This window comes from Mustela erminea, chromosome 20 (genome assembly GCF_009829155.1).
Source record: "Mustela erminea isolate mMusErm1 chromosome 20, mMusErm1.Pri, whole genome shotgun sequence".
Lineage (NCBI taxonomy): Eukaryota > Metazoa > Chordata > Mammalia > Carnivora > Mustelidae > Mustela > Mustela erminea.
This window is the reverse complement of record NC_045633.1, coordinates 6,183,943-6,208,290: the sequence shown is the minus strand read 5'-3', so window position 1 is coordinate 6,208,290 and position 24,348 is coordinate 6,183,943. Positions and strand designations below refer to the sequence as shown.

General features: G+C 52.1%; 1 protein-coding gene across 2 annotated transcripts in view; it reads right to left on the bottom strand.

The window, feature by feature from the left end:
* Window positions 1-327: 327 nt before the first annotated feature.
* The window catches only part of PRKCB (protein kinase C beta), a 324,117-nt gene continuing 300,096 nt past the window's right edge, over window positions 328-24,348 (bottom strand). Inside the window, exon 17 of one of the 2 annotated variants that reach the window (XM_032326949.1) lies at window positions 328-985. In XM_032326949.1, coding sequence (XP_032182840.1) covers window positions 833-985 — 153 coding nt within the window. In that variant the 3' untranslated portion in view covers window positions 328-832. Of the gene's footprint in view, window positions 7,047-24,348 lie in introns of both variants that reach the window. The other variant, XM_032326948.1, reaches the window with a different exon arrangement.

Here is a 24,348-nt window from a genome sequence, read left to right as displayed (position 1 = left end):
TAGACAGTGTAACACAACAGGGCATGGTGGAGACTGGGGCAGAGCTCGAGTCCACCTTGCTTTTAAAGGAGACAGCCATTTCTCAGTTTGGCTGAATTATTTCCACAGGGGAACCAGGCCCAGGGCTGATTTTTTTTTTTTTTAAGTGAATCTGAAAACCCTAGAATTTATATAGAATATCCCATTCTTTAAATGTTGGCAATGAAATAAGATTGTGTGCGTGCAAAACAAAGCTTGTCCATCAGCTGCATTGGCCTGTGGCTCTCAAGTTTATAACCCACCCTTGTCCCGGGGCCTGTTTAAAAGCAAGACACACTAACCGGAGAGTTTGCATATATTAACTCAGTTTAATCATATCAATTCTTAAACAAAAAATTTCCTCCAAGAGACAATAGTTCACAGTAACTGCAAAGCTTACTCACAATTTTTAAAAATACCAGTCATGCTTAGCATTCAAAGAAGATATGGTAGGATAACCGTAAAAACATTTACCAGGAACATCAGCTTCTGACTTTAAAAATTACAAATACTGAAGCATTTTGGTATCAGACACGGTAGGTTTGACGTCGTCTGTTCCTTTTGACGAGTTTCTGGAAGTTTGGAAAATTGTTCCTTCTAATTGGAGAAAGCGCTTACTCTAAACTAAACATTTTCAAATGTAGAAAACAAACTAGCAAGCTACACATACAAAGAAAAGCCCTCGAGGACAAGCCCTCCACGCGCTGACTGCCAGGCTGCGGACGCGCCAGGGATCCTGGAAGACTAGAATCGATACATACACTTGGCCTGAAGTCTAACACAACTCCAGGGTGGACAACGGAGTCGCCTTCGCCTACACATTAATGACAAACTCTGGGTTAGTATAGGAGAAGCCAGCAAATTCATTTTGGTCCAAGTTCATGATGAAGAGTTTATCAGTAGGCGTGAGTTCCACAGGCTGTCTGGTGAACTCTTTGTCGAAGTTGGAGGTGTCTCGCTTGTCTCTCTGCCAAATGGAAAGCAAACACATTAACACAGCGGAAGAAGGAAGCGCGACCCACACCTGCCAGTTAGCAGGAAGCCGATGGCACCTGACGGGCCGAGGCAGAACGCGCCCCGGGCGGAGCTGTTGGGCAGGTGCCGTGTGCCTACCATCCCCTGCCTTTCACACCTCACGTTGACTGTTGGCTTCGGGAGAGAACACTTGGTGGCGGTTGCCTAAGAAAGGAAACGAAACATTGAATTTCTTGAAGGATTGTCATAACGTGGACTGGGCATTGGGGCGGGGGGGAGGCGTGTTTCTGTTTTCTTTGGCTTTGAGATGAACTGAGCTGGAAACTACTTCTTCCCAGTGGAAAATGTCATAGAATTAGTCACGGGGTAGAGCATCCCGGAGGAAAGCATCCCACAGTGACCCCTGTGGCAAGGAGGTGCCTTTTCTTTAAAAAGAAGAGCAGGGGCACAGCCACTCAAGGTGCCGAGGAGGTGGACGGAGTGGCATGGGGGGGCATCAGATCGTTGCCTGACGAAAGGAACGGATCCCTGTCCGTCCCACATTCCCTGGTGCCAACTAGGCTCTGAAGGGATGTTCAGAAATCCACCCACAGACTAGAATTTGGGTCTTCATCAGCCACAGGCGGTCTCCAAGGATGGTTACAGTGTAGCATGCATCTAGTCAACAAGCTCTAAGAAACCAAACCCAAAGCTTAAAGTGAGGTCTCTAGGGGCAGCCTTACAACAAAAATTCGATTTTCCTGGTTAGCCTGACATTTCTGTGTCGGGTTGGGAGTCCCAGGCTGCTAACTACAGTTTGGGGCAACCGTTTCCAGGGAATGGCAGAGTGTGGGCTCATAGAAACACCTCACGTCTGTATGATGTTCTCACCTGCTCAGGGTCCTGCAGACTCTCGTTCCTTCCCATCCTCACCACCCAGCTGAGGGCAGGAGGAGATGGGGTCCTCACTGTCTCCTCCCCCAACCCCCCACACGGTTTGACATAGGAGAAGACGGGTGCAGGAAGATACAGTGACTTGCCCAAGGCTGCACAGTGCAGTAGGGATCTCTACCTGACCACATTGCTCTTAATTAAGGCTAACCTCAGCCCCTTTGATGGGGGTGTGCGTGCGGGGAGACCGTCTGATGGCTGGTTTGGTAGAGGATGGCTGAGGAGAACCCTGGCTCGGCCTCACTGAAGCCAGAGCTGGGTCAGATTGTAAAGCGGGGAGGCTCGGTGAGTCCGGACTGATTTGCTGGAGTCCAGCCAATTGCCATTCATGCCTTAGGTTTAGCTCCTACTGGGTGCTGACTGGTAGGGTTTCTCATCGCTGGGCTCATTCCCCTTTGCCAGTACCTCCCACAAGAATTCCGTCGTTCAGGCTGCTCCCTCGAGATAGGTAAAATGTCTCTATGGAGTTGCCACTTAATTGTGTTGCATGTGCTGGGGTGTGGGAGTCCGGGGCGGGGTGGGGGTGGGGATTAGTGTTGCCAGACTGCAGTGGGCTCAAGATGCAGATGGAGCTGTTTTCTAGGTGGTGGGCCCTCTCATGCCCGTTCATTCTGCTTTATCTTCTGCCCACTGTCAGCCTGTCCTGTGCTGTCCCAGGCAAAGCCTGCGTTGTCTCCTGTACTCAGAGAAAAGCTCAAACATCACCCCTTCCTTTAATATTGCCCGTGCATCCCTCCCTGGACCCTACAAGTCATACGTTAGCATCCTTTTCATTGTCTTCGTGGCGCCTACGTACTATCAGACATTGTCTTATTTATTGCCTCTCTCCAGGCAGGGAGGGTCCGTACCTGTTTCTTCACTATTGTATTTCCTGGGCTTGGAATAATGCTTGGCACACAGCGGGCTGCCCGTGACTATTTGCTGAATGACTCAATGAATGGAGATCGACTAAGGATAAGCCTCACAGCCTCTTGCTTTTTCTTCCAACATACACTTGTCCTGGGGCTGGAGACCCCACCACTCTCTAGCAAAGCAGTGAAATTGTTCCTGTTTGACTCTCTGGCTCTCTCACATCGGCTTCTGTCTACTTTGAGCCCCAGTAGGGACCGAAATGTTAGGCCCCTTCAAGGTCTGAGAGCTGCGAGGCTGTGTGTGAGCCCCAGGTAGATTTGGGGCCAGAAGGCAGGCAGTTGCCTCCTTTCAGATCTCCCCCTGGGAACCTTGACCTCGTCTGGCCTTCCCTGCCTTTGGGCATCTGGGGAGGTTCCCTTACCACCAGCCCTAGCTCTCACAGCGCTTCCCCATCCATTGTGCCTCAAACAGTCACACGGTCCAAATAAAACCTGCCATTCTGGATTTCATCCGGCAGCTCCCTTAGGAAATACCCCTGAATTGTACCTCTAGAAGGGGGGAGAGGATAGGCCTCTCTGTTGGGACCATTCTTTTTTGGGGTGGCTAGTATCTGAAGCCACATGAGCAGAGTATCACTCAACCAAGGAGGGTTATTAATTCTGCCGGCCTCCTCTTGATTCCCCAAGGTCATTAGGACCATGGCCCCACCCTTTCGTAGAAGAGGAACAGGTTAGTGATAAGTCTGAGAAATACCAAGCGGGATTCTTGGATCCGGGCAGACAATGAGCCATGGCTAACATGGACTGTGCTTAGGTTTCTTTGGGTTCCCTTATTTAATTTCTTTATTTAAATTCCTTCCCTAATTTAAGTTCTTTCGGAAAATCTCAGCTTGTCTCCTCTGGAAGAACCAGGCTGTGTCAAGCTGTGGGCAGTGTGCCGGCAGAACAGCTTCTCCCTGAGGGCTGGAAAGGGTAATGCCTGCAGGAATCCAGGTGAGAAAACTCTAAGAAAAATGCAGGACTCAGAACTGAGCTGCAAAACCAATTCCCTCTCTCTCTCTGACTATCCATCTCTGCTCGAATCTTGGTGATTCTATGGTCTGTCCGAGCATGGGGACTGTGCCTTTGGCCTTCTAGAAGGAAACCCACCCCACCTACCACCTAACTCCTGTCCTACCCCACCCCTTACACTCTAGGATTGTCCCAGAAATCTGGGCCAAGGGGGGCACTGCTACATTTCCTCCTTCAGTCTCAAACTGTGGTCTGTGGGGTCTACAGAGAAAAAGAGGCACCATGAAGACCTCTGAGGACTTTTTTTTTTCTTCTAAGAAGCCTCCCCTGACTAACTCAGAGACTGCTTATCTCCAGGTCACATCATGCTTTTAATTACTTAGTTAATGGCTGCTGCCCCAGATTGCATCGTTGGGGTTCCCCACTGAGCTCTGGCACCCAACAGAGAGGCTGGCACATAGTCGGTATTGAATGAATGCTTCCTGGATGAACAAACGGGAGGTGGAACCTGGGCATGACTGCACAGAGAAGTGGAAAATCTTCTTCCTGGATAAACTTGTAAAGTATGGCCCGGAGATGATCTATTCTCAGAGCTCGGTTTCTTGGTCTCCTTTGGATTTAAAATGGTGATGGAAAAGGAAACGGTGGGGGAACTCTGGCCAAGGGTCCCTCCTTTGCACACAAGCCTTCACTGGCCAACTCTCAGCAAGGTGTGTTAAGGAAATAGAGACTTTGGCTTGAGTACCTCTTCTGCAAATGATTCAACTTCTGAAAAAATAATGACAGAAATTTGGCAAATATGCGGTGTGTATATACAATATATTCTTCCTATCTATTTATCTATGTCTAACTAGCTAGCTAGCTACCTTACAGTGTTCTCTAATGTTGTCTCAAAGAATCTGTCAATGGCCCAATGCTTCTCCATGCTTTTTATCTTCCTGAGAACAGGTCCAAGAGGAGACCTGGTGACCCAACAGCCAGACGAAGGACCTCAAATAATTCGCTTACTGGTGGGCATGGCTCAGAGATGCCAGCTCTAGAGCAGAAACAGTCCTTCCCTGAGTCAGGTAACCTGGGTTTGCGCCCCAGCTGGCTGACCTTGGGCAAGTCACTGCCTCTTTCCAGATGCCGGTGTCCCCAGCAATAAAACGGGGAAAGGAGGCCTCTGCCCCGATTTCCCTCCTTCTCTAACTTCCTGAGCTTGCCAGCTGGGACTTGGGGTTTGCCCCATATGGGGGTCTCCACTGCTACCATGATGGAGAAGCCGAGGGCCAACAGGAGTGAGCCAGGGGCCTCTGCCTATGTGGAAATCCCAATCACAGGCTTCTTAAAGATGAGAAGCGCTCCTTCAAGGACATTAGTCAAGCTGGTAGAGTTCTCCTGGTGGTCTCTTAGAAGCTCTGGTGCTTCTGGAAATCACTCGACTTGTGATAAGAATTCTCTGGAAGGTTGCCTAGGAATAGAAGGAGGCAGCAGGCAAAGGGGATTTCTCCTGCCCAAGGGGTTTCCTTGGCTTCTGGGGGCTCACAAAGCTGCTTGCAAGTAAGAATATTGAGTCCAAGCTGGGAGGAGTGGTGATTTTGATAAGAAAATCAAGAGCCCCAGCCAGGCTCCTAGCTGGCTCCCAAACTTGACTCTGGCTTTGACCTCTGGTATCGTTGGAAGCCCCGGCCAGCTCACCCCATCCTATTACAGGCTGCCCGGAGTCCCTGAACGGCCCCCAGCCTCTCAGACTGGCAGAACCAGGGGCTGAGGTTAAGCTCTGGGTTTAGTTCCTTTCTGTCTCGTAGACTCAGGAGCCCCGCTTGGCAGTTTGGGTCCACATTTTTCAAAGAGAGCCGTGTTTTGTTTTTTTTTGTTTTGTTTTCTTGAAATAGCATTTCTTCTTTCTTTTCTTTTTTTTTTTTTTATTGGATCTCGATGCTAGAAAAAAAATGGCACATAACAGGTATCCAGATACAAATGGACATTTCCACAAACATCTTGCAAAACATCATCAAAGTGAAGAGTACAACTGTCTATGTTTCAAGAAATGGTATCTTTCTCAGAGCGCTTAATTAGCTTTCCAAAGCCAGCAACAAACCTAGACAAATCCCATCCTTGCGGGCATGGGGGTCCGCTAGGTCCAGAGCCGCCTTCTTGACAAATCAAACAGGTCATTGTGGTCAATAACATTTGGACACAGATTTCAAAGCATGTGTAACAAAGTGAGTTTTTTTTTTTCTTTTTGCGTTTGAACAATAACAGAAATAAAACCCCAAAGCAAATAAAATTTGAAATGTAATGTAAAACCATGGTCCTCTGGGACCTGGCTAGAGTGACCATGTCTTTTCAGGGGGGTGATGCCAAATGCCCTTTTCCAGGAGTTTGAGGATGAAGGTGATCATGATCAGGGACAGAGAGTATCAGACATTACAGAATGGAGGGGGGGGCCCAAGCCGGTTGCCTTTTGACTGACCCCTTGAGGTCCTTTTAGATTGAGATGGTCTCCAAGCACCCTCTTGGCATTTTAAAAGGGTTGAGATCATCTCCTTAACTTTGAGTCTAAAAAAATAACAAATACGATTTTATTTTTGGCCTGGGCTCTGCACAGCTCATGGTGCCTCCAAACCAGGCAGAATGGAGGAATCCCCTCTACGTCAAAGCAGCCATACCCTTGGATGCAAGCCAAGCTCCGGGTCCAGGAGGGAGAGAACGCTGCTAGCATCCGGTGAACCACTCATTTGGTAAGAACAACCCAGACTGGATGCCTGGAGTTGGGAAATGTGTGAAACACGAGTGCTGGGAGAAAGGGAGAGAAAGCAGGCATTTTTCTGTCCCCACGGGACCTCTGCCGCAAGGCCATGCTGGGGAGAGTCAATGGGAAGAGGTCATTTGCTAATGTGCTAATTAATGCAGCATTTTCGACGAGCCATCCGCATCACCGCATCTCATAGAGATGCTCCAAACTACCTGAGGACATTTGGTTTCTGAAACATGGTCACTCTAGTCTCATCAGCAAGTAAAACATGGATGCGACGTGGCAATGGAAAGAAAAGAGGTCACCACAACAGCCGTCGAGCTCGAATGACAGAAATGAAGGACGGAGGTCTACACATCTACTTAGCTCTTGACTTCAGGTTTTAAAAATTCAGAGTTAACAAAGGAAAATCCTTCGAATTCTGACTGGTCAATATTCCTGATGACTTCCTGGTCGGGAGGTGTTAGGACTGGTGGATGACGGGTGAAAAACCGGTCGAAGTTTTCAGCATTTCGCCCACACTATGAGAGGGGAAGAAAAGAACTTGTGGTAGGTGGAAAAAAACAAAACAAAACAAAAAAAGAACCAAAACCAAAAACCCAAACAAAACAGAACCAAACACAATGGGGCGTGGCTTGCTCCCCTGCCTCAGAGAGGTTTCCATGATCAGAAATGAGAGCAACATAAAATCCAAAATTCTCATGACCTTTGGTTCATGACCTGGGGCTCCTGACTTGCAGTTTCTAGGGCTCGTGAGCTGGCCCTAGCATCCCGGTGACACCAGGAGCTGCACGGCAAAGGCAGGAGATGGTGGGGCTGGTGGCGTGTGGTATGCGCCCTCCCCTCACCCCGGCTCCCAAGGAACCAGCCAAGCCCACCTGCTGAAAGAGATGGGATTAAGGTACCATCGACGTGTCGTGCGCCACCAGATGCGAAGGAACAAGTCTGTTACACGTCATCCGGGAGATCCTAATATTTCGCAATGGATCCCCCAAAGTGCTCTCCTCTGGCTGCTAGTCAGGAGCTACGGACGTGGCCAGTTACGAACTCGAGTCAGTGGACACGGATCCCGAGACCCGGGTGTGGTGCCTGCATGGCTGGTCGCCCGCCAAGCCCTGATTAGCTGGGTAAGTCCTTGACCTTTCATCATAAGGTGCCAGTGGAGGCCGACTCAGCCACGATCTCTCCGGATGGGAGCCGAGGGTGTGGGGTGAGACCCAAGCCAGTGTTTGGCGGGGCACCTGGGTTCTGGAGAGGAAACCGTCACCATGTCTCAGCCTCCTTGGGGTCCTCCTATGTGCAAAGGTCTTGGTCTGAGGCAGGGTTGTAACGTGTGTGTGTGTGCGCGCGTGCACGTGCATGCGTGTGCCCATATGCAGGTGCATACAAATGTGCACACAATAGTTCCCACCAAATGAGAAGACAGTCACTAAATCTGGCTTTTTTAGTTCACCAGCAAACATGGGCGCAGGGCTCTTAGAATCGGAGACGCAATGTCTACCGCAGGCAACCGCAAGCTAGTAACAGAGCAGGGGTAGTACCAGCATTCGTGACGCCTTTGCCACCCGCCAGCTACCCCAGAGACCGCTCATCTTGCTTTGTCTTATTTCATGCTCCCAGTGACCCCATGACGGGGGCATTATCCCCACGGGACAGATGAACAGACTGAGGCCGGGGGACGGTGTCATTTGTTCAAGGTCACGCAGCCACTGAGGAGCACAGCTAGTCCCAGAGCTCTGACGTCAGAGCCCGAGCTCCTGGCTCCATTCTCCACGAGCGGGTCCCAGGCTGAGGAGGACAGGGCCAAATGGGGCGGGGCTGGAAAGAGAGGCACAAGTCAGGGATGGGGATGACGAGGTCCCGGGTTCGAAGGACCGTGAGAATTAAGTTGCGTCAGCCCCCCATGCAGAGAAAGTGGGGATGTTCCGAAAGACGGCTATTTCCGTGTGGATGCCATGACGCTGAGGGGCCGGGGCAGCTCTGGGAGATGACCTTGGGACAGGGGTTAGTAGGACAGATTATGGGGTGCGGGAGAGAGGTCTTGAAAAAAAGAAAAATAAAAAACACGGAAAGGACAGAACATGGGAAGTGGAAGACAGATCAAGATAACAGTAATAAAACCGCAGAGCAGTTTCCAGGCAACTGGCGCTTGCTGAGGGTTTCGCATACATTACCTTTCCGTTTCACAGAACCACCCCGGGAGGTGGGGGACCTGATTTCTAGTTGCCAGTGAGACAGTGGCCCCTAACACCAAGAGCGGGAAGAGGAGACTCGGGACGGAGCACTGTCCCCCTCGCTGGGGACCGCTGGAGCTGACGGATCTCCAGGGGGTCGAGCACGAAAGTCCTGGGAAACGGGCCACGGATGAGGAGGTGAGAAGATGAAGCGCTGCCTCCAAGCCCGAGTCACGGGCAGAGGGAAGGTGAGTTGAGAAAGGTGAGGAGGGCACACTCCCCCTGGGCTCCTTCAGGCCCCAAGGTCAAGGGAAGCAGAGGTATGGGGTGTGTGTGTGTGTGTGCACATGTGCGCGTGCACGCGGCCATGGGGCTCAGCTCCCAGAGCGCCTCAGAACTCCTGCTCTATTCCTCTTTGGGAAAATTCTTTTCGACCGTGTTGATCTCTCTGCTTCTGGTCTCGGAAAATGAGAGGTGAACCCCCCACCCCCGCACCCCTGCCTGCTCTATAATCAAGACCTGGGGTCTGCCCTGCTGGCCGGCCGGGGAAAACATGTGTCCTCAAAAGGACAGACCCTCAACACAGTGGTCAGGATTATAGTCCAGTTTTTTCCATTGCTTATGCATCTTTTTTTTTTTTTTTTCATTTGAGCAGTATTTATTGAGTGCCTACTGTGTGCCAGGCCCTGTGCTAAGGGTAAGTTCTAAAAAATCTGTGCCTCGTGGGACTGGCATTCTGCAGGGGCTAGGAAGGCAACCAACAGGTGACTAGAAAGGGAGCTGTGAATGTGCACAGCTGTGTTCGTGCCGGACGGGGGAGGCAAGCGGTATTAAGAAAAATGAAGTCAGGCCAGGGATGCGGAGCAAAGAGAAGGCCATTTTCGATAAAGTGGTCAGCTCTGAGGAGAGGAGCTTGGAGCCATTTAAATGGGGGAAAAGCATTCTGGGTGGAGGAAGTGCGTTTGCAAAGGCCCAGAGATGAGCACGTTTGCTCGGCCAAGGCCCCCCGAGAGTGGGGAGGCCACTGGGGCCAGCGTGGTGAGCAAGAGGCAGAGCAGGGGTGGTGGTGGGGGGTGGCGCGCCAGGGGGCCGGGGCCAGATCACGGGCCTTCCCATCGCTACCTGGTGAGAAGTCGCTGGAGGGTTCTGCGCGCCCGGCACACTCTTGCTTGGGTTTCTGTGCACAAAGCTGACGGAAGGGCGAGGGGAGGTGACAGAGGATGGTGGCTCGGAGGAAGGTGCCCTTGGGGGGCACGGACAGAGGGGAGAGGTGGCAAGACAGGCTGACAGGTCAGAAGTGGGGTATTGCGGGAAGAGAGGGCCTGTCCGTGACCCCACAACTTGGCCCCTGAGCTCTGGGGAGGGTGGGGGACACTCGGGGTAGGGAGCCTTCCTGCGGTGGCTGGACCCTTGCTTTCCAGTTTGATGGGTCGGAGTGTCCGGTGGGGATGTCGAGGGTGTGGGGTCCGAAGAGGGCCGCAGCTAGACTGACGGCGGAGGCGCCAGGGAAGGTCGGCGCTGGCTGTCTTCATCCAGAGCAGAGAGATGGGGAACAGGGCCAAGGGGCATTGGGGCAGTGGCTGACGCCACCCGGAGCGGCCGGAGCCAGGGACCGGCACGGTGGGACTGAGCGAGCGCAGTGTGAGGCACACCTGGGCGTGTTCCTCTTTGGCCTGTGTGCCGGGACCCAAACCAGCCAGCGTGGAAAGCACGGAGTGGAGACCTGGAGTCTTCAGGGGCCATTTTTCTTTAAAAACCATCAATTTCCCCGTGCACGCCAGAAGGCTGCAGCTTGGCCGGGGCCTCCCCAGGGGCTGTGACAGGAGAGAGAGAAACAGCTCCTGGCAGCTCCGAGCCTTTCCCCCTCCCCTCATCCCCCTCCCCTGCCTCCAAGACCAATGAAATCTTTAAGTGAGGGAGGAGATGCAAACGCAGGGGTTAACCAAGGGGGGAGCGTGATTTCTTTGCTAATAAGCAGCTTACGCGGGGCTGGCAGATCACAGCCTCCCTAAGTGTTTCCGTGTTTTTCAAATGGACCTGTCACTGCCCATTAGCTTCAGGAGCGCTCCTTAAATGGAGACGTCAGCCCTGGGGAGGCACAGCCCAGATCAGCTCTGCGCCTGTGGTGTCCTTGGAGAACAGGGCGGCTCTGCGGCTGGGATCGAGCGACACAGACACCGCGGGGACCACACCTGCTTCCCTGGTGGTCCTGAGTGGGGACCGATAGCTCCCTGAGCTCTTGAAAGAACCCCCCCTCCCCTTGTCATCAGGGCACACCACCAGAGCTCCCGCAACCGCGACAGGGACCCACACCCCCTCGGCGCCGCTGGCTCGTTTTGCTTGGTTCCTGAAACCACAAAGCACCTCTTCCCCGGGTGGGGAAGGGAGGGAGTGAGGGTTTTGACTTGTTCAGTTGCGCCTGCGAATCTGAGAACCTAGACAGTTTGAAAAGCTGATCTGTGAGCTGTTACATGTGAGCTCTTTTTTTTTTTTTCCTCTCTCCCCCTTCTTCTCTTATAATTTCTGTTTCATTGTGTTAATAACAGCTCCGAGTCTAGCTGTCGAGTGTGGAGCTGGCTTAGTCACAGCAGCCATGGGGATCTTTCAGACGCCAACCTGGCTATGTCACTTCTCTGCAGTGCTCCCCGCTGCCTGGGAACACGCTCCCTAGCATGGCTTACAGGGCCCCTTCGGACTTGGCCCTGGGGACCTGGTCACTAGCCCCTTGCTGCCCACTCCCCCCGCCCCCGAAACACCCTCCAGCGGTACTCGGGTCCCTGGGTGCCCAGGAGGCTTACGCACTCTGTCACCTCCTAGCCTTTGCAAGGAACTGCCACCTCCACCAGGAACACCTGCCTCCCACCCTGTCCCTCCACGCCCAACCCCACCAGGGCATTGCCTGCGCTTCCTGCTGGTCTCCAGACAGATGTCACTTCCTCCAGGAGCCTTCCCTGGACCCCTCCTCTATACTCCTGGGTTTAACCCCCCAAGATACAGATGTTCATTGAAAAAATTGTTCGAGAGGGGGAAAAGAAGTTGACATCAACTATCCATCAATAGGGAAAAAAGTTAAATCATACATCTCTCTGATGTAGTATCATGCAAAACACTTTTAAATATGAAAATGAGATTTAGAAGAATAGTGACATAGTCACATACAATTGCTAACTGTGTACAGCGTGCTCCCCTGCTATAAATTATGTGTACAAATGTGTGTGCTCACAGGTCCTGCAGATCGTATCAGGCTTATCAAGGTGGGACGAGTTATAGATTGCCTCATTTTCTCCTTTATCTTTCTGCTTGATTGTGTTTTTGAAAATCTAAATATCAGATTTTTAAAAAATAAGAACACCCCCCTCCACACCCCGAAAAGCTACTTTACATGAGGGAGTTACTGCTATTTGGGTGCTAAGGTGCTTCTCCTGTCCCGTGGTGTACTAGGCACTGAAAATGTGATGACACAAAAGAGGTCCCTGTCCTGGTTGTCATGAAGCTTGCAGTTTAGCAGAGGAGACGGATGCACACACAGGCCTCTGCATGGAACCATGCACAGAAGTGACGAACCTAAGAAGGGCCAGGAAGACTTCCTGGAGGAGGTGTCCTCTAAGCTGAGTGCAACCAGAAAGACAGACACTGCTTCTTCGGAGGAAGTAAGGATATTGTCCAGGGAATACGAGGAGGTGAAAAGATGGTGGGGACAGAGCAAGATGCTGGAGAAGAGGACAAAGCCCAGCCCACACTGAAGAGGACAAGGCTCAGCCCACACTGCTTAAGCGGGCGCGATGGCGGGAGGCTCATGGCACAGCGGAGCTTCCTGACTTGCCGCTGTCAGCAGGGCATCTTTGGGAACCCAACCTAGAAGGTCACAGTGAAAATATACCTGAATCCCACAGAAAAGGTAGAAAGATTAAAGAGTCTTTCTCTTGGTCGGCCTGGATTGCTCAGTCAGTTAAGCGTCTGCCTTTGGCTCGGATCCTGGGGTCAAGTTCCATGTCAGTGTCCCTGCTCAGGGGGAGTCTGCTTCTCCCTCTTGCCCCCACTCATTCTCTCTCCCTTAAATAAAGATGTTTTATTTATTTTTAAAATGATTTTATTTGAGAGCTTGAACAGAGGGAGCGGCAGGTAGTAGGGGAAGCAGACTCCCTGCTGGCGCAGGGAGCCCCATGCAGGGCTTGAGCCCAGGCCCCTGGGATCCTGACCCCGAGCCAAAGGCAGAGCTTAACTGACTGAGTCACCCAGGTGTCCCGCGATGGATCATTCTGAAAAATGTTTCAAAGGTGTTTCTCTGGTGCGCAGTCGGACAACGTGCAGTAGAGAAAGAAAAGAGATGAAAGCTCCCTTTTCGGCGACTAGGGGAAGAGTCCTTACAATCAGGGCACTTGATCTCCTGTGTCTGTTCAGTTAGAAGGAAGTCAGCAAGAGAGGGGGCCTGCTGGGTAGCAAGTTTCATGTTTTGTTTTGTTTTATCTTAAAATAAGATGCCATGCCTTGGTTTCCTCCAGATTTCGGTCTAAATGCCATCTTCTCAGAGAAGCTATCCGGGGTCCCCTCCAGACACAGTAATCCTCCCCTCCTGTTACGCTCCGTCAGAACAGCCTGCTCCCTTCGTGCACAGTAAGTAAACCATCCAAAGAGCCCGATCTAAATAACGTGTGTATATCTTTGCTCCACTGTTGCTGAACTAGAGTCCCATCTAGACTGTAAGTCCCACAACAGCAGAAGTCATTCCACAGCCTTCCCGGGACTCAGGACAGGCTCTGGCACACAGTAGGCACTCAGTATCGCAGGGTGCACGAATGACTGCGTATATTAAGTGCATCTTATTAGCCAGACACAGTGTTACGTGCTTCTCGAGGATTATCTCCTTTAATCCATGATGTCTCTGCTGCAGAAGGAACGGGTTTAGCAGATTTAAGTACCTGACTAGGATCTGATCCCAGATCTGACAATGATCTAGATTCTTCCGCCAGGCTTGTATATGTGTTGCCGAAACAAGCTGTTTGAAAGTACCCAGGAAAATCAACAACCAAGCCCACCTCGGTCCCTTCATTATGTAACATTTTGGCGAGTGTCCTGGATGGCCGGGTAAATAGATGGAGGGATGTTGCTACTCTTTAAACCAAGTATCGAATCATTCCTTTGTTCTGCAGCTGGCTTTTAAGAAACTAGATGAAATACACCCGTGCGAACAAAGTGTTGTATTTTTCTTATCTGTTCCTCACCATTCATCCTAAACCCACACTGCTGGCTTCAAAGAAACTCGTCCTCAGATAACGATCACCCCCGTTATTTGCTTATGTTTTTACAACTTTGATTCTCCCAGCTTTGAGCGACAGGCAGGAAGAGGATGATCTCCACCCAGCAGATAATCTGGAAAGTTAAAAACTGGGTCAGGGCCATGGAGGGTCAGGGAGAGGAGTGGAGATTCAGAGTCAGGTCTGCGGGATCACAAAGATCACGGGCTTTCTAACTCCATCTCTTTGCTTTAGGAATCACACCAGATCATGTGGCTGGAATGTCAACGCTGACGGGGGAACCTCTCCCAGCCCCGTCAAGCCCCAGCTATACAACCTTTAAGCAGGTGAGCTAAATTCCCTAAGCCACTCTTTGTGAGGTCAGATGAACCTGCCCTGAACGTGCGGTAGGATGGCTCGATAAAATCTGCAGATAAAACGGTGCCGTAGTCGCCGCTGAAATGCAGACAGAGCCGGCTCTGTCCAGGAGCTAGTCTGATGGCTGTGGCCGTCCCCTGGCTACAGACGGGTCCTGCGGGCCTTGCCACACCCCCAAGCCCTCCTGGGATATTACTCAGACAGGTACTGACATTTAAAACGTAACAGACGGAAATTTTTCCCGCCAAGGCTGGTGGGATATGGGAGGGAGCCTCAAGGTGATGTCAGCCCCGACCGGAGGCTCCCTGTTCGAAGGGAGGGACAGATGTGCGCCCGGGGACGAAAGGGCCGTACTTCTACCCCCCTACCTCCCTAGCCTCACTGCCTTGGCTTTTCTTAGAGGACCTGCCCCTTCTCCTCTCTCTGGATGTCAGACGTGAAAGGGGCCAGGCCTCATTCCCAGGCATGGCGATGGCTTTAGCAATGGGCATGTGGCCCCGTAGCTTCCAACGAGCCTGAGTTCCAGGCTGGTGGGAATTTTGGGGAAAAAGAACCTTTTTGGTGGGGTGTGGGGAGGGGCAGAAGTTGCTAAGATTATGAGTGAACTCTGGCGACGAGATTGAGATGAACTCGGGAAAGCTTTCTGCGAATGAAGAATGAAGTCAATACACAGGAAAGCTACTGCAGGGGCCTCGGGAGATGGGGTCCTCCTGACTTGGTCTGAGACCCTGGCTGCAGCCACAGGTAACGACCGGAGTTTTCTTGTTGTTGTTTAGAAGTCATTTTGAGTCTGGCTCTGATGGAGCTGTTTTTTTTGTTTTGTTTTAAGATAGAGAGAATGTGAGAGCAGGGACAGACAACAGAGAGAGAGAGAGAGAGGGAGAAGCAGACTCCCCACTGAGCAGGGAGCCCGATGAGGAACTTGATCCCAGACAGGATCTGAACATAACTGAACAGACAGGATCATCAGCTGAGACCAGGGGGATGGACACTTTAGAAGGGAGAGCTTCAGAGAAGAGGTTTGGGGACTTCTTCAGAGGACCAGGCTGAGATTAGAGCCTGTGTCTGGGGAGGCCGAGAGGGGTCGAGTTCTTTGCTGCTGGACAGCAAAGCTGGCATTTGCATTTGGGTCTGTTCAATTCTAAGCCCACATTCTCCGTGTTTGACCCAGTCTCCCTGAATCCATTTGCTCATCTTCTCAAGTTTGACCCTTTGGTAAGTACCTTTCTGGGGCACTGTGATAAGTAGTACAATCTGAGCAGAGTTCATGGCAGAATCCAAGAAGTTGGACTTCATCTACATTCACAAGATGGAGCCCATCCCCCAGAGAAGTGTTCAGACTCAGGACTGGACCAACTCCAGTTCAAATCCCACATCTGTGCCACTGAGTCTGGGAGGAGAGAGAGGAAACACTGTAAAACCCAAGGATGTGGGCTCTGGAGGTGAAGGAACACCTTTAAATTAAATTGGCACTCTGGCTTACCAGCTGTGTGACCAAGGGCAAGTTACTTAACCTCTCTGAGCCTATTTCCTTACCTATACGAGGGAGTTAACAGTAATATCACAGAGTTTCACAGAGTTGTTGTGAGGGTGAAATGAGATATACAAAGTAGATAGAGGGTTCTGTTCGCTAGTAAAATTGAATAATTTCATAGAACATCCTGACCCATTTAATGGCTACAGTTGTACATTGTATTAATAAAGTTCTGCATCCATTTAATGGAGGGTCTGTGTTCTTGTCCTGGACCCTGTGTAAGTCACTGAAGCAAATCTCTGGGCCTCTGCTTGCTCCTTTCTAGAATGATGGCATCTATACCCACTTCTAGACTTCTGTTCTCTTCAGTGGTTACTGCCAGACATGTCCTAATAGTTTTATGCTCTCCCCTAGCACGTGACCTTCTCATCTACCCTTCCAAATTCACCCTGTTGGCTGCTGTGCTGAGGGACAGCTCAAAGTCATGCACTTGGCAAGTGATCTAGGAACTTCACTTGGCCCAGGAGTCTGCCAATTCCCACCATCCGAAGGGAGCCTGGTTTGATGTGCAGTTTAAACAGGTTATCTGTGGGGGGGCGGAGGGAAGGCAAGAGAGAAACAGACCGGCTCTGGGCTCTGTGTCTTCAACAGCTCCTGGCTATTTGTCAGGGTCTGAACGGAACCTAATATTTTGATGAGGATCTGTGCAAACTTCACACTCTGGATAGCGGAAAGAACAAACAGAACCAAGTGGGGAGTAGGAGACGTCTACTGCTTAATGAGCCCGCCTGGAGGCGCTCCGACAGGATGCGGCCCGTACCCCGCGCCCAGAGGTCACTCAACGGCTGCTGTCTCCGTCAGCCTCGAAATCAAAGCCTTAAGGAACGAGCAAGATTTGCATCTTTTAAAATCCTGCCAGTGAAGTGTAAAAGGTGTGAATGTGCTTCTTGTTTGTTGCAATATTTTAAAATAAATTTTAAAATCATTTGAATTGTTAAGGATCTCTAGTTTCTTTCTATTATGTAACAGATACCCTTAGATGGTGGTATCCGGGCTCCTGCCCGTATCCGGGCTCCTGCCCCGTACTACAGTTTTGAACTGGAAAAGGGGCTCCCAAGTGTCTCTAATAATCTTTCCGAGGATCTCAGGCACTGCAGAGTCCATGGTTCAAGACCCCGCTCCGCCACCTGCTAGCTGCTGGACCTGGGGCCAATGTCCCCACCTTTCCAGGCTCCCTGCCCCCTCTCCCGTAATACGGGGACAGTGACCCCTACCTCATACAGTGGTTTTGAGAATTAAACGACGTACTGCCTGGCACCAACAAGAACTGAATATTTTCTCTAATATATCTGACGTGCAAGGGTTTCAGAAGAATGATGTCAAATCCCAATTTTCAAAAGGGTATTGTTCTCCTGAGCACTTGGTATGTTCTAGGGGAGCCAAGTTCTGTTCCTAAATAGATCATATCAAGCAAAAAGTTCGCCCCCTTTCCTAAGCTTTGCATTTGGCGTTTTAATCGCAAACACACAAAGGTTACACTTTGTGGCTTCGATTCAGAAATGTCAGCACATCAAACCCACACTCAGACACACACTCGGAGACGCTTACTCATACGGCGGAAAGGGCAATTAGGTCTGGAGAAGAATGTCACATGAACAGAAGTGCAGCTCATTAAAGCCGTACTTGAAGCTTCTGACCTCGGCTACGTAAACAAGGTTTTTGGATGACAGAATTACCGAGAGACCCGGTCCTGTGAGCAAGACTTCGTTCCCGAAGCAGTTTGGCATCTAGAGCTCCCCGAGGATACAGGCCTCGATGTGTGACCAGATCCCCTATGCGGTGTTTTGGAAAATGCTCACACACGAGAGTGGTAGTGGTCGGTAGTGGTGTAGGATGGGGCGGGGTGGGGGGGGGCCTCTGCCTTTCTCAGCCTGCGAGCTCCCCGAGCTTTGTGGATGTGCTGGTGCCTCAAACCGTATGGGGCTTTACGTCAAGTGACAGGGCGCACAGGCAACCAGAGAGAGTGATGGGCATCAGACTCGATGGGATGGGAGGGGTCGGAGTCAGGAAGGCCCGACCTCGGGGCTGGCACGGAAGGAGGCAGACAGAGCACCTGGCTGATCATGTCTGGGTGGCGCCGGAGGGCCCGGGGTGAATGGCTGAAGGGAGAGGGGCTTTCCTTAGGGTCTGTCTCCCAATGAGCTGTACTCCTCCAGCCCGCGCCATCAGATCGCTCCTACGATAGGACAGAAAGAGCCACGTTCCCTGGCAGGCAGTCGCTGAGCCTACGCCCTTCAGTAGTTAAGACTCCGTGGACAGGGAGGGAGCAGGGCCTTCTTGTGACCTGGTTCCTTTTCTCCTCACTCCTCAATTTGCTGCATCTCTGCTGACAGCAGCGGAAGCCGATCCAAGGACCGCCCTCTGGGGGCAGCTGGAGCCTGGAGCCCCAGGCTGGTGCCTCTACCTAGTTTTCACAGCAAACTTTGCACTGGGCATTAGGGATGCTGCCAGATTTCACTAAGGCAGAATTCTTAGTAGGCTGGGCAAGCCACCCAAATCACCATCAGGGATTTCGAGTTAAACATACTACACCCGCATATCTTCTACTGCGCACCACATACCACAACTCTGCAAGCAAACACGCTCCCCCTTGCTGTGGCCTCCGTGCCCCCTCTGTGACAGCACAGCCAAATTCCGAGCTGCTGGTCCAGACCAAGGGGACACCCCGGCTGTCACCCTCAGCACAAGGAACCTCCCTATAATTCACACTGCCCTATAACTCACACGGACACGAGAGGGAACAGCCCACTGTACAGCCACGCCCTGCTCTGGACCCTGTAAGCCGGCCCTTGGAACTCCAGAAGCATCCAGGACAACATATTTCTTTCATTCATCCTGCCTCTCGCCACCACCAGCAGCTTGTTCCCACACTACACTCGAGGAGCAGCTAGGCAGGCCGTCTGAAGGGAGTCTCCCTCAACCCTCCCTTCATGCCCCCTGGGGTAGTTACTGAGCATCCTGCCAGGACCTGGGGACGGTGAGGGAGGCCAAGACGAACACAGCACGGAGGCCCTCCGCAGCTCCGTCCCGTCCAAGTGCCAGCTGCCTCCCACCTGGATTGCCGCAGGAGCCTCAGACCAGCCTCCTGATCTCGCCCTTGCACATACAACAGTCAGAGCGATGCTCTTAAAACCCGAAGTCGGATCATGTCATTTCTCTGCTCAGGGCCCTCCAAAGGCTGCCCAGCTTAGCACGGAGTAAAAGCCAAAGAGCCTCCTGTGGCCTAACTGATGTCACCACCTTTTCCCCCCTCTCCCTTACTAGGCTCAACACTCGGATTCTATGCTCTTCCTCGACCAATGCCAGGCAAGATCCTGCCTCAGGGCCTTTGCACCTGCAGTTACCACTCAAACCATTCTCCACCCCCAAGATATTCACGCAGCTCCCTCCCTCCCTGACCTTCCTCCCATCTCTGCTGAAATGTCAGTGAGCCTTTCCGACCACCCTGTTTAAAACCAGCCTCTCCCCAGCCCGGCTCTCGTCATCCCCAACTCTGCTTTGGTTTCCTCCACAATGCTTGTCTACTTCTAACATATTTGCTGATTTCTGTGTTTATTACTTGCCCGCTCCCTCTAAAATATAAGTTCCACGAGAGCAGGAAATTATATTCATTTTACTTCTGTGTCATCAGCACCTGGGAGGGTCCCTAATGTCAATAAACACTGGCTACTGAGATGACCTGGAGCGCCAGGTAACATCCCCAAGGGACAGAACCAGAACACATTGGCTTTCCACCCACCGCTTCAGCACGCGCCCAGCCCCAGCCAGAGCCCGCTAGGACATCAACCAGCAACTCCCACCCACTGCCCACTGACCCACAGCTGCCTGCCACATGGCCTGCACCACATTCACCAGCACGCTCCATACTGAGGCTCATGTAGCCCTTCAGTATGGCCTTTACCTTCCTGCGTGGCACACCAACCGGGACAGGGACTGCCACTCCCCGTGGGACCGCGCTGTAGCCCTAGCCACGCCGAGCATCGTCCCTGGCCCAGCAGCATCCCAGCACATGTGAAAATGAAGGCGGGAGACAAACACACCCTGCTCCGAGGCACAGCCCTCAAGAACCCCGTACGTTTCTCCGCGCAGAGCCTCAGCCTCGTATGTTTCAGCCGTTCATGGCTTCATTCATTTATTCGGGAAAAATCATTAAGCACCTGCTAGGTGCGAAGCCTTCTGCTAAGCACTGGAAGTCAACACTGACAAAGATAGTCACAACCTTTCAATCTAGTCGGGAAGACAGACATCACACCGGACAAGCAATTACAATAGAGTGTGATGCGTTTGTGGAGGGGACACTAGTGGGTGATCCAGCCCCGGGAATCAGGAACAGCCTCGGCGAGGGGGAAGGAGCAAGGCCCCGCGAGGGATGGGGCTGGAGGCGGGCGTAGCCTGGGGAAGGGCACGGACGTCGCAGATGCTCCACTGTGCACAGACAGAGCCGGGGAGGGCCAAGGACGCCCTGCGTGTCTGAGCGACTCAAGAAACTCAGAACTGCTTGCTCTTGGAGGGTGGGAGCCGAAGCTGGGGAGGGGACAGACGCTGGACCCTGGAAGACCCCAAAAGCCATCCATGCTCCGGAAGAGTCAGCATTATTCTGGGGGCAGCTGAGAGCCAGCAGGGAAGCTCTGAGCAAGAGAGACGCCATCGGATGCACAGGTAGCCAAGTTACTCATAAATTACAACACACCCACGCTGGTGGGTCTCCGCGGTTCGGAAGAGGGCCCTGCAATCGGCTCCTCGCCATAATAAAAGTCAGCACTGGGAACAACCTCAAAGCTCATGGTCTGAACCTCCAGCAACATCCGTGAGGCACCCTTCACTGATGTTTGAATCGAACCCTCTGTTCTTGCCCATGATTTTTCGCCCGCTGCACTCCAGTTAATAGCACGGGTGAATCAGGAACGCCGACAGATGCACGCAGGCCTTGTAATCACCCGCAAGGCCCATGGCACTCTGCACACCCTTGCCGCGGGCCCTCCGGGATGTGTGTGGAAGGGGAAATGGGAGATCCCGAGAGGGGGTGAGGACTCTGAGGCCGGCGTCCACAGCTACAAAGGCATATGTGCAGGTTGATTCGAAAGAGGGGGCAGTATCTCCATGATTATTCCTTCCTTTTTTAAGATTTTATTTATTTGAGAGCGAGAGAGAGCACAATCCGGAGGAGAGGGAGAAGCAGGCTTCCCCCTGAGCAGGGAGGCCCATGCGGGGCTCGATCCCAGGGCCCTGGGATCGTGACCTGAGCCGAAGACAGACGCTTAACCCACTAAGCCACTTAGGCACCCCCATAATTATTATTTCTAGCTCAGTCTCAGGGAGCAAGGGCCGTGCCGGCTTTCCCTCATTGCTGGTGGTGCAACGTCTTGAAGAATACAGCCCAGTCCAATCACTGTACTTTGAAAGTCAAAGTTAAACCCACGAGAGGGAATTCAAGACATCGGCTGATTGGAAATCCTATCAATCGCAGAACAGTCGAGGATCCTCTTGATCCTTCCTAATTATTGTGGTATTTTTATAGTATCTAGGATAAGAACAGCTACTTTTTTCTGAGTATCTTCTACGAGCCAAGCACTGGTTAGATCTTTTATACTCATTATCGCTGAGCTGGAAGTTCCAAAATATTTACCCAGTTGGAATGGACTCAGGGGTAAATAACCAGTACTAACAGGAACCAGTTAAATGTCAATCTGACTCTGAGCAATCACTACCCAAAGATGATATACACCGAGTCCATGGGCCACATATGACTTGTGGATGTGTTTAATTGGGCCTGAATGGTGTTTAAATTTTTTTTTTTTAAGATTTTATTTATTTATTTGACAGAGAGATCACAAGTAGGCAGAGAGTCAGGCAGAGAGAGAGAAACAGGCTCCCCGCTGAGCAAAGAGCCCGATGTGGGGCTCGATCCCAGGATACTGAGATCATGACCTGAGCCGAAGGCAGAGGCTTAACCCACTGAGCCACCCAGGTGCCCCAGGTGTTTAATTTTTAAAAACGTGTTGCTGATACACCAAAAGATAGAGATCGCATACAAAAATCCTGATGAGGATGGGGGTATGAGGAGCCTGCCTCCTGCAGGACCGACCTGGCCAGCCCAGTGCTTGGCTTGTAGAAGATGCTCGGAGAAAGGCAGCTGTTCTTATGGATGATGTAAAACAGTATTACAATAATTAGTAACGGGCAGCAGGGTCTGCTACCATGCCGCTGGGGATAAGCACCCAGCTCTGAGTCTGCCCCTGTCCCCAGCCACCCGCCTCTCCTCTTTACATGATCTGCCTGGCTTCTAAGGCACCTGAGCCTGTGACCTGTTCTCAGAATAGTCCCTACCTGTCACCCAGACTAGATGAGAACCAATGTCTTCCTCTTCAGGAGATTTTCCCCTACTGGGGCACCTGGGTGGCTGAGTCGGTTAGGCGTCTGCCTTCAGCTCAGGTCATGATCCTGGGGTCCTGGGATTGAGCCCCACACTGGGCTCCACGTTCAGCACAGAATCTGCTTCTTCCTCTTCCTCTGTGCACCCCTCCCCCGCACCCATTCTCTCTTTCAAATAAATAAATAAAATCTTTAAAAAAAAAAAAAAAGAGGGATTTTTTTTTTTTTTTCTCCTTGCCATGTTCCCCTGGCCTCAGCTCAGCTCATCTGCCTGAGGTTTTAACACTGAAGTCCACAGCAGAGACTATCAGCCTGGGGCACGTCAGATTCACCTGGAGTTCCCCACCCCCAGGGCTACTGAGTCAGGGTTTCTGAGGAGGGTCCTGAGCATTTTAGTATTCCCAGGGGATACTGCTGGTCTGCGAAGCCACCCTTTGAAAACCACTGGTCTACAACTAAAGAATGAATGGTCCCTGTCATGGCAATGGGTTCAACGCTCGTGAAGACGGGGTATTTGCAGCCCTCCTCTGGCCACGTGAGGAGGAGGGGGAAGGTACCCATTTTGAGACCTCATGAACAGCCCCACAAAACCCAAGTCAGTTTTGTGTCCTGTCTCTGAGCTCCCAGCTTCCTGAACAGACAACCTGTTCTTGTCTCCCAAGCTGCCATTTTAATCTTTTACCAAATGGTTCATTAGAAGTGACGACACTAGCCTCTGCCTTCGGCTCAGGTCATGATCCCAGGACCCTGGGATTGAGCCCCACATCTGGCTCTCTGCTTCCTCTTCTCTCTCTGCCTGCCTCTCTGCTTACTTGTGATCTCTGTCTGTCAAATAAGTAAATAAAATCTTAAAAAAAAAAAAAGTGACGACACTGCCTGGCACAGTACCTCTCCGGCGCCAAGTGCACACCTGGACACACCATCTCACGGAAGAGCAGCAGTAGGCCTCCACACTGTTCAACCCCTCAAAGACCCCACACCCAAGACGTGGATCAACATGTGACCCGGCAGGCGAAAATAACGATCAACTGTCCCAGTGGGCCAGCTATGCGCGCGGCTGGCCGTGAGGGCATCACGCATCGCGATGGTCCTCTGATGTAGGGACTGTTAACGTCGCCACATCACAGAGGATGAAACAGGGGAGCAGAGAGGCGACCGGACTCCTCCAAGTTCACCAGCTCCAGAATGATCAAGAGATGGTCGGTGGGGCCCACTGTATTCATTCGGGGGCCAGACACTGTTAAAAATATTGTGCTGATGGCCTGGAAGACGCTAGGCATCTGGAGATGACGTCACCTGGGACACGCTTGCAGGTGGAAGGGGTGTGTGTGCGGGGAGGTGTGGGGGAGAGCGTGGGCGTGTTTGGCCTGGAGAGCACAGGATTCAGGAGTGTAAGACCAGCATCTGCAAAGGTCCCGGAGGACGTGCTGCAGAGAAAGGCTCAGGGGGATAGCGGTTCTGGGGAAGCTGAGTTGACACCAGCTTGTATGCCTACAACAGCTGGCAGGGCTGGGTGCCACCGGCTGTCTCCAAATAACCAGGCTTCCTGACCCCAGGGAGTGCCCAGAGAGAGGCAGGACGCATTGGGGTGCTGGGAAGGCAGAAGCTAACGGCGCGGGCTGGAGGGGAAGGTGCGGCACCAGGCAGATGTTAAGAAACAACAGGCGGGGGTGGGGGGTTGGGGGGCTTTCTCCGTCCTGCGTGCCCTTTGCCCCCTGGGCACTGTGATCCCCCTCGAACAGAGTGGGAGGGTCCGCCTCCCCGCTTCATCACACCGGGGCTGAGCGACCCCGGACAGAGCGCTTAACCTCTCTGAGCCTCCCTCCCGCCTCGGCCAAAGCTTGCTGTGAGGATCTCATCAGAAGCCACGCACGGCGTCCTTCACGTGGTGCCCGGCACAGAATAAGGGACCAAGAATTCCTAAGAGCAAAATAACTACCCTTGGCATCACGGAGCTCACAAGGTCGGGTTTCGGGGACGACATTTACGCGCCCAGTTCAGCCTCCAGGGGACGCTTCCCAGCCCATCACCAAGTCACGGGGTCTCCCTTCTTAATCTAACCAAGAAACAGCCTGTCTGGGGAACTGCAGCTCAGTAAAATTCAGTGTGAACTCCTCCTCCTGGGGGGCTG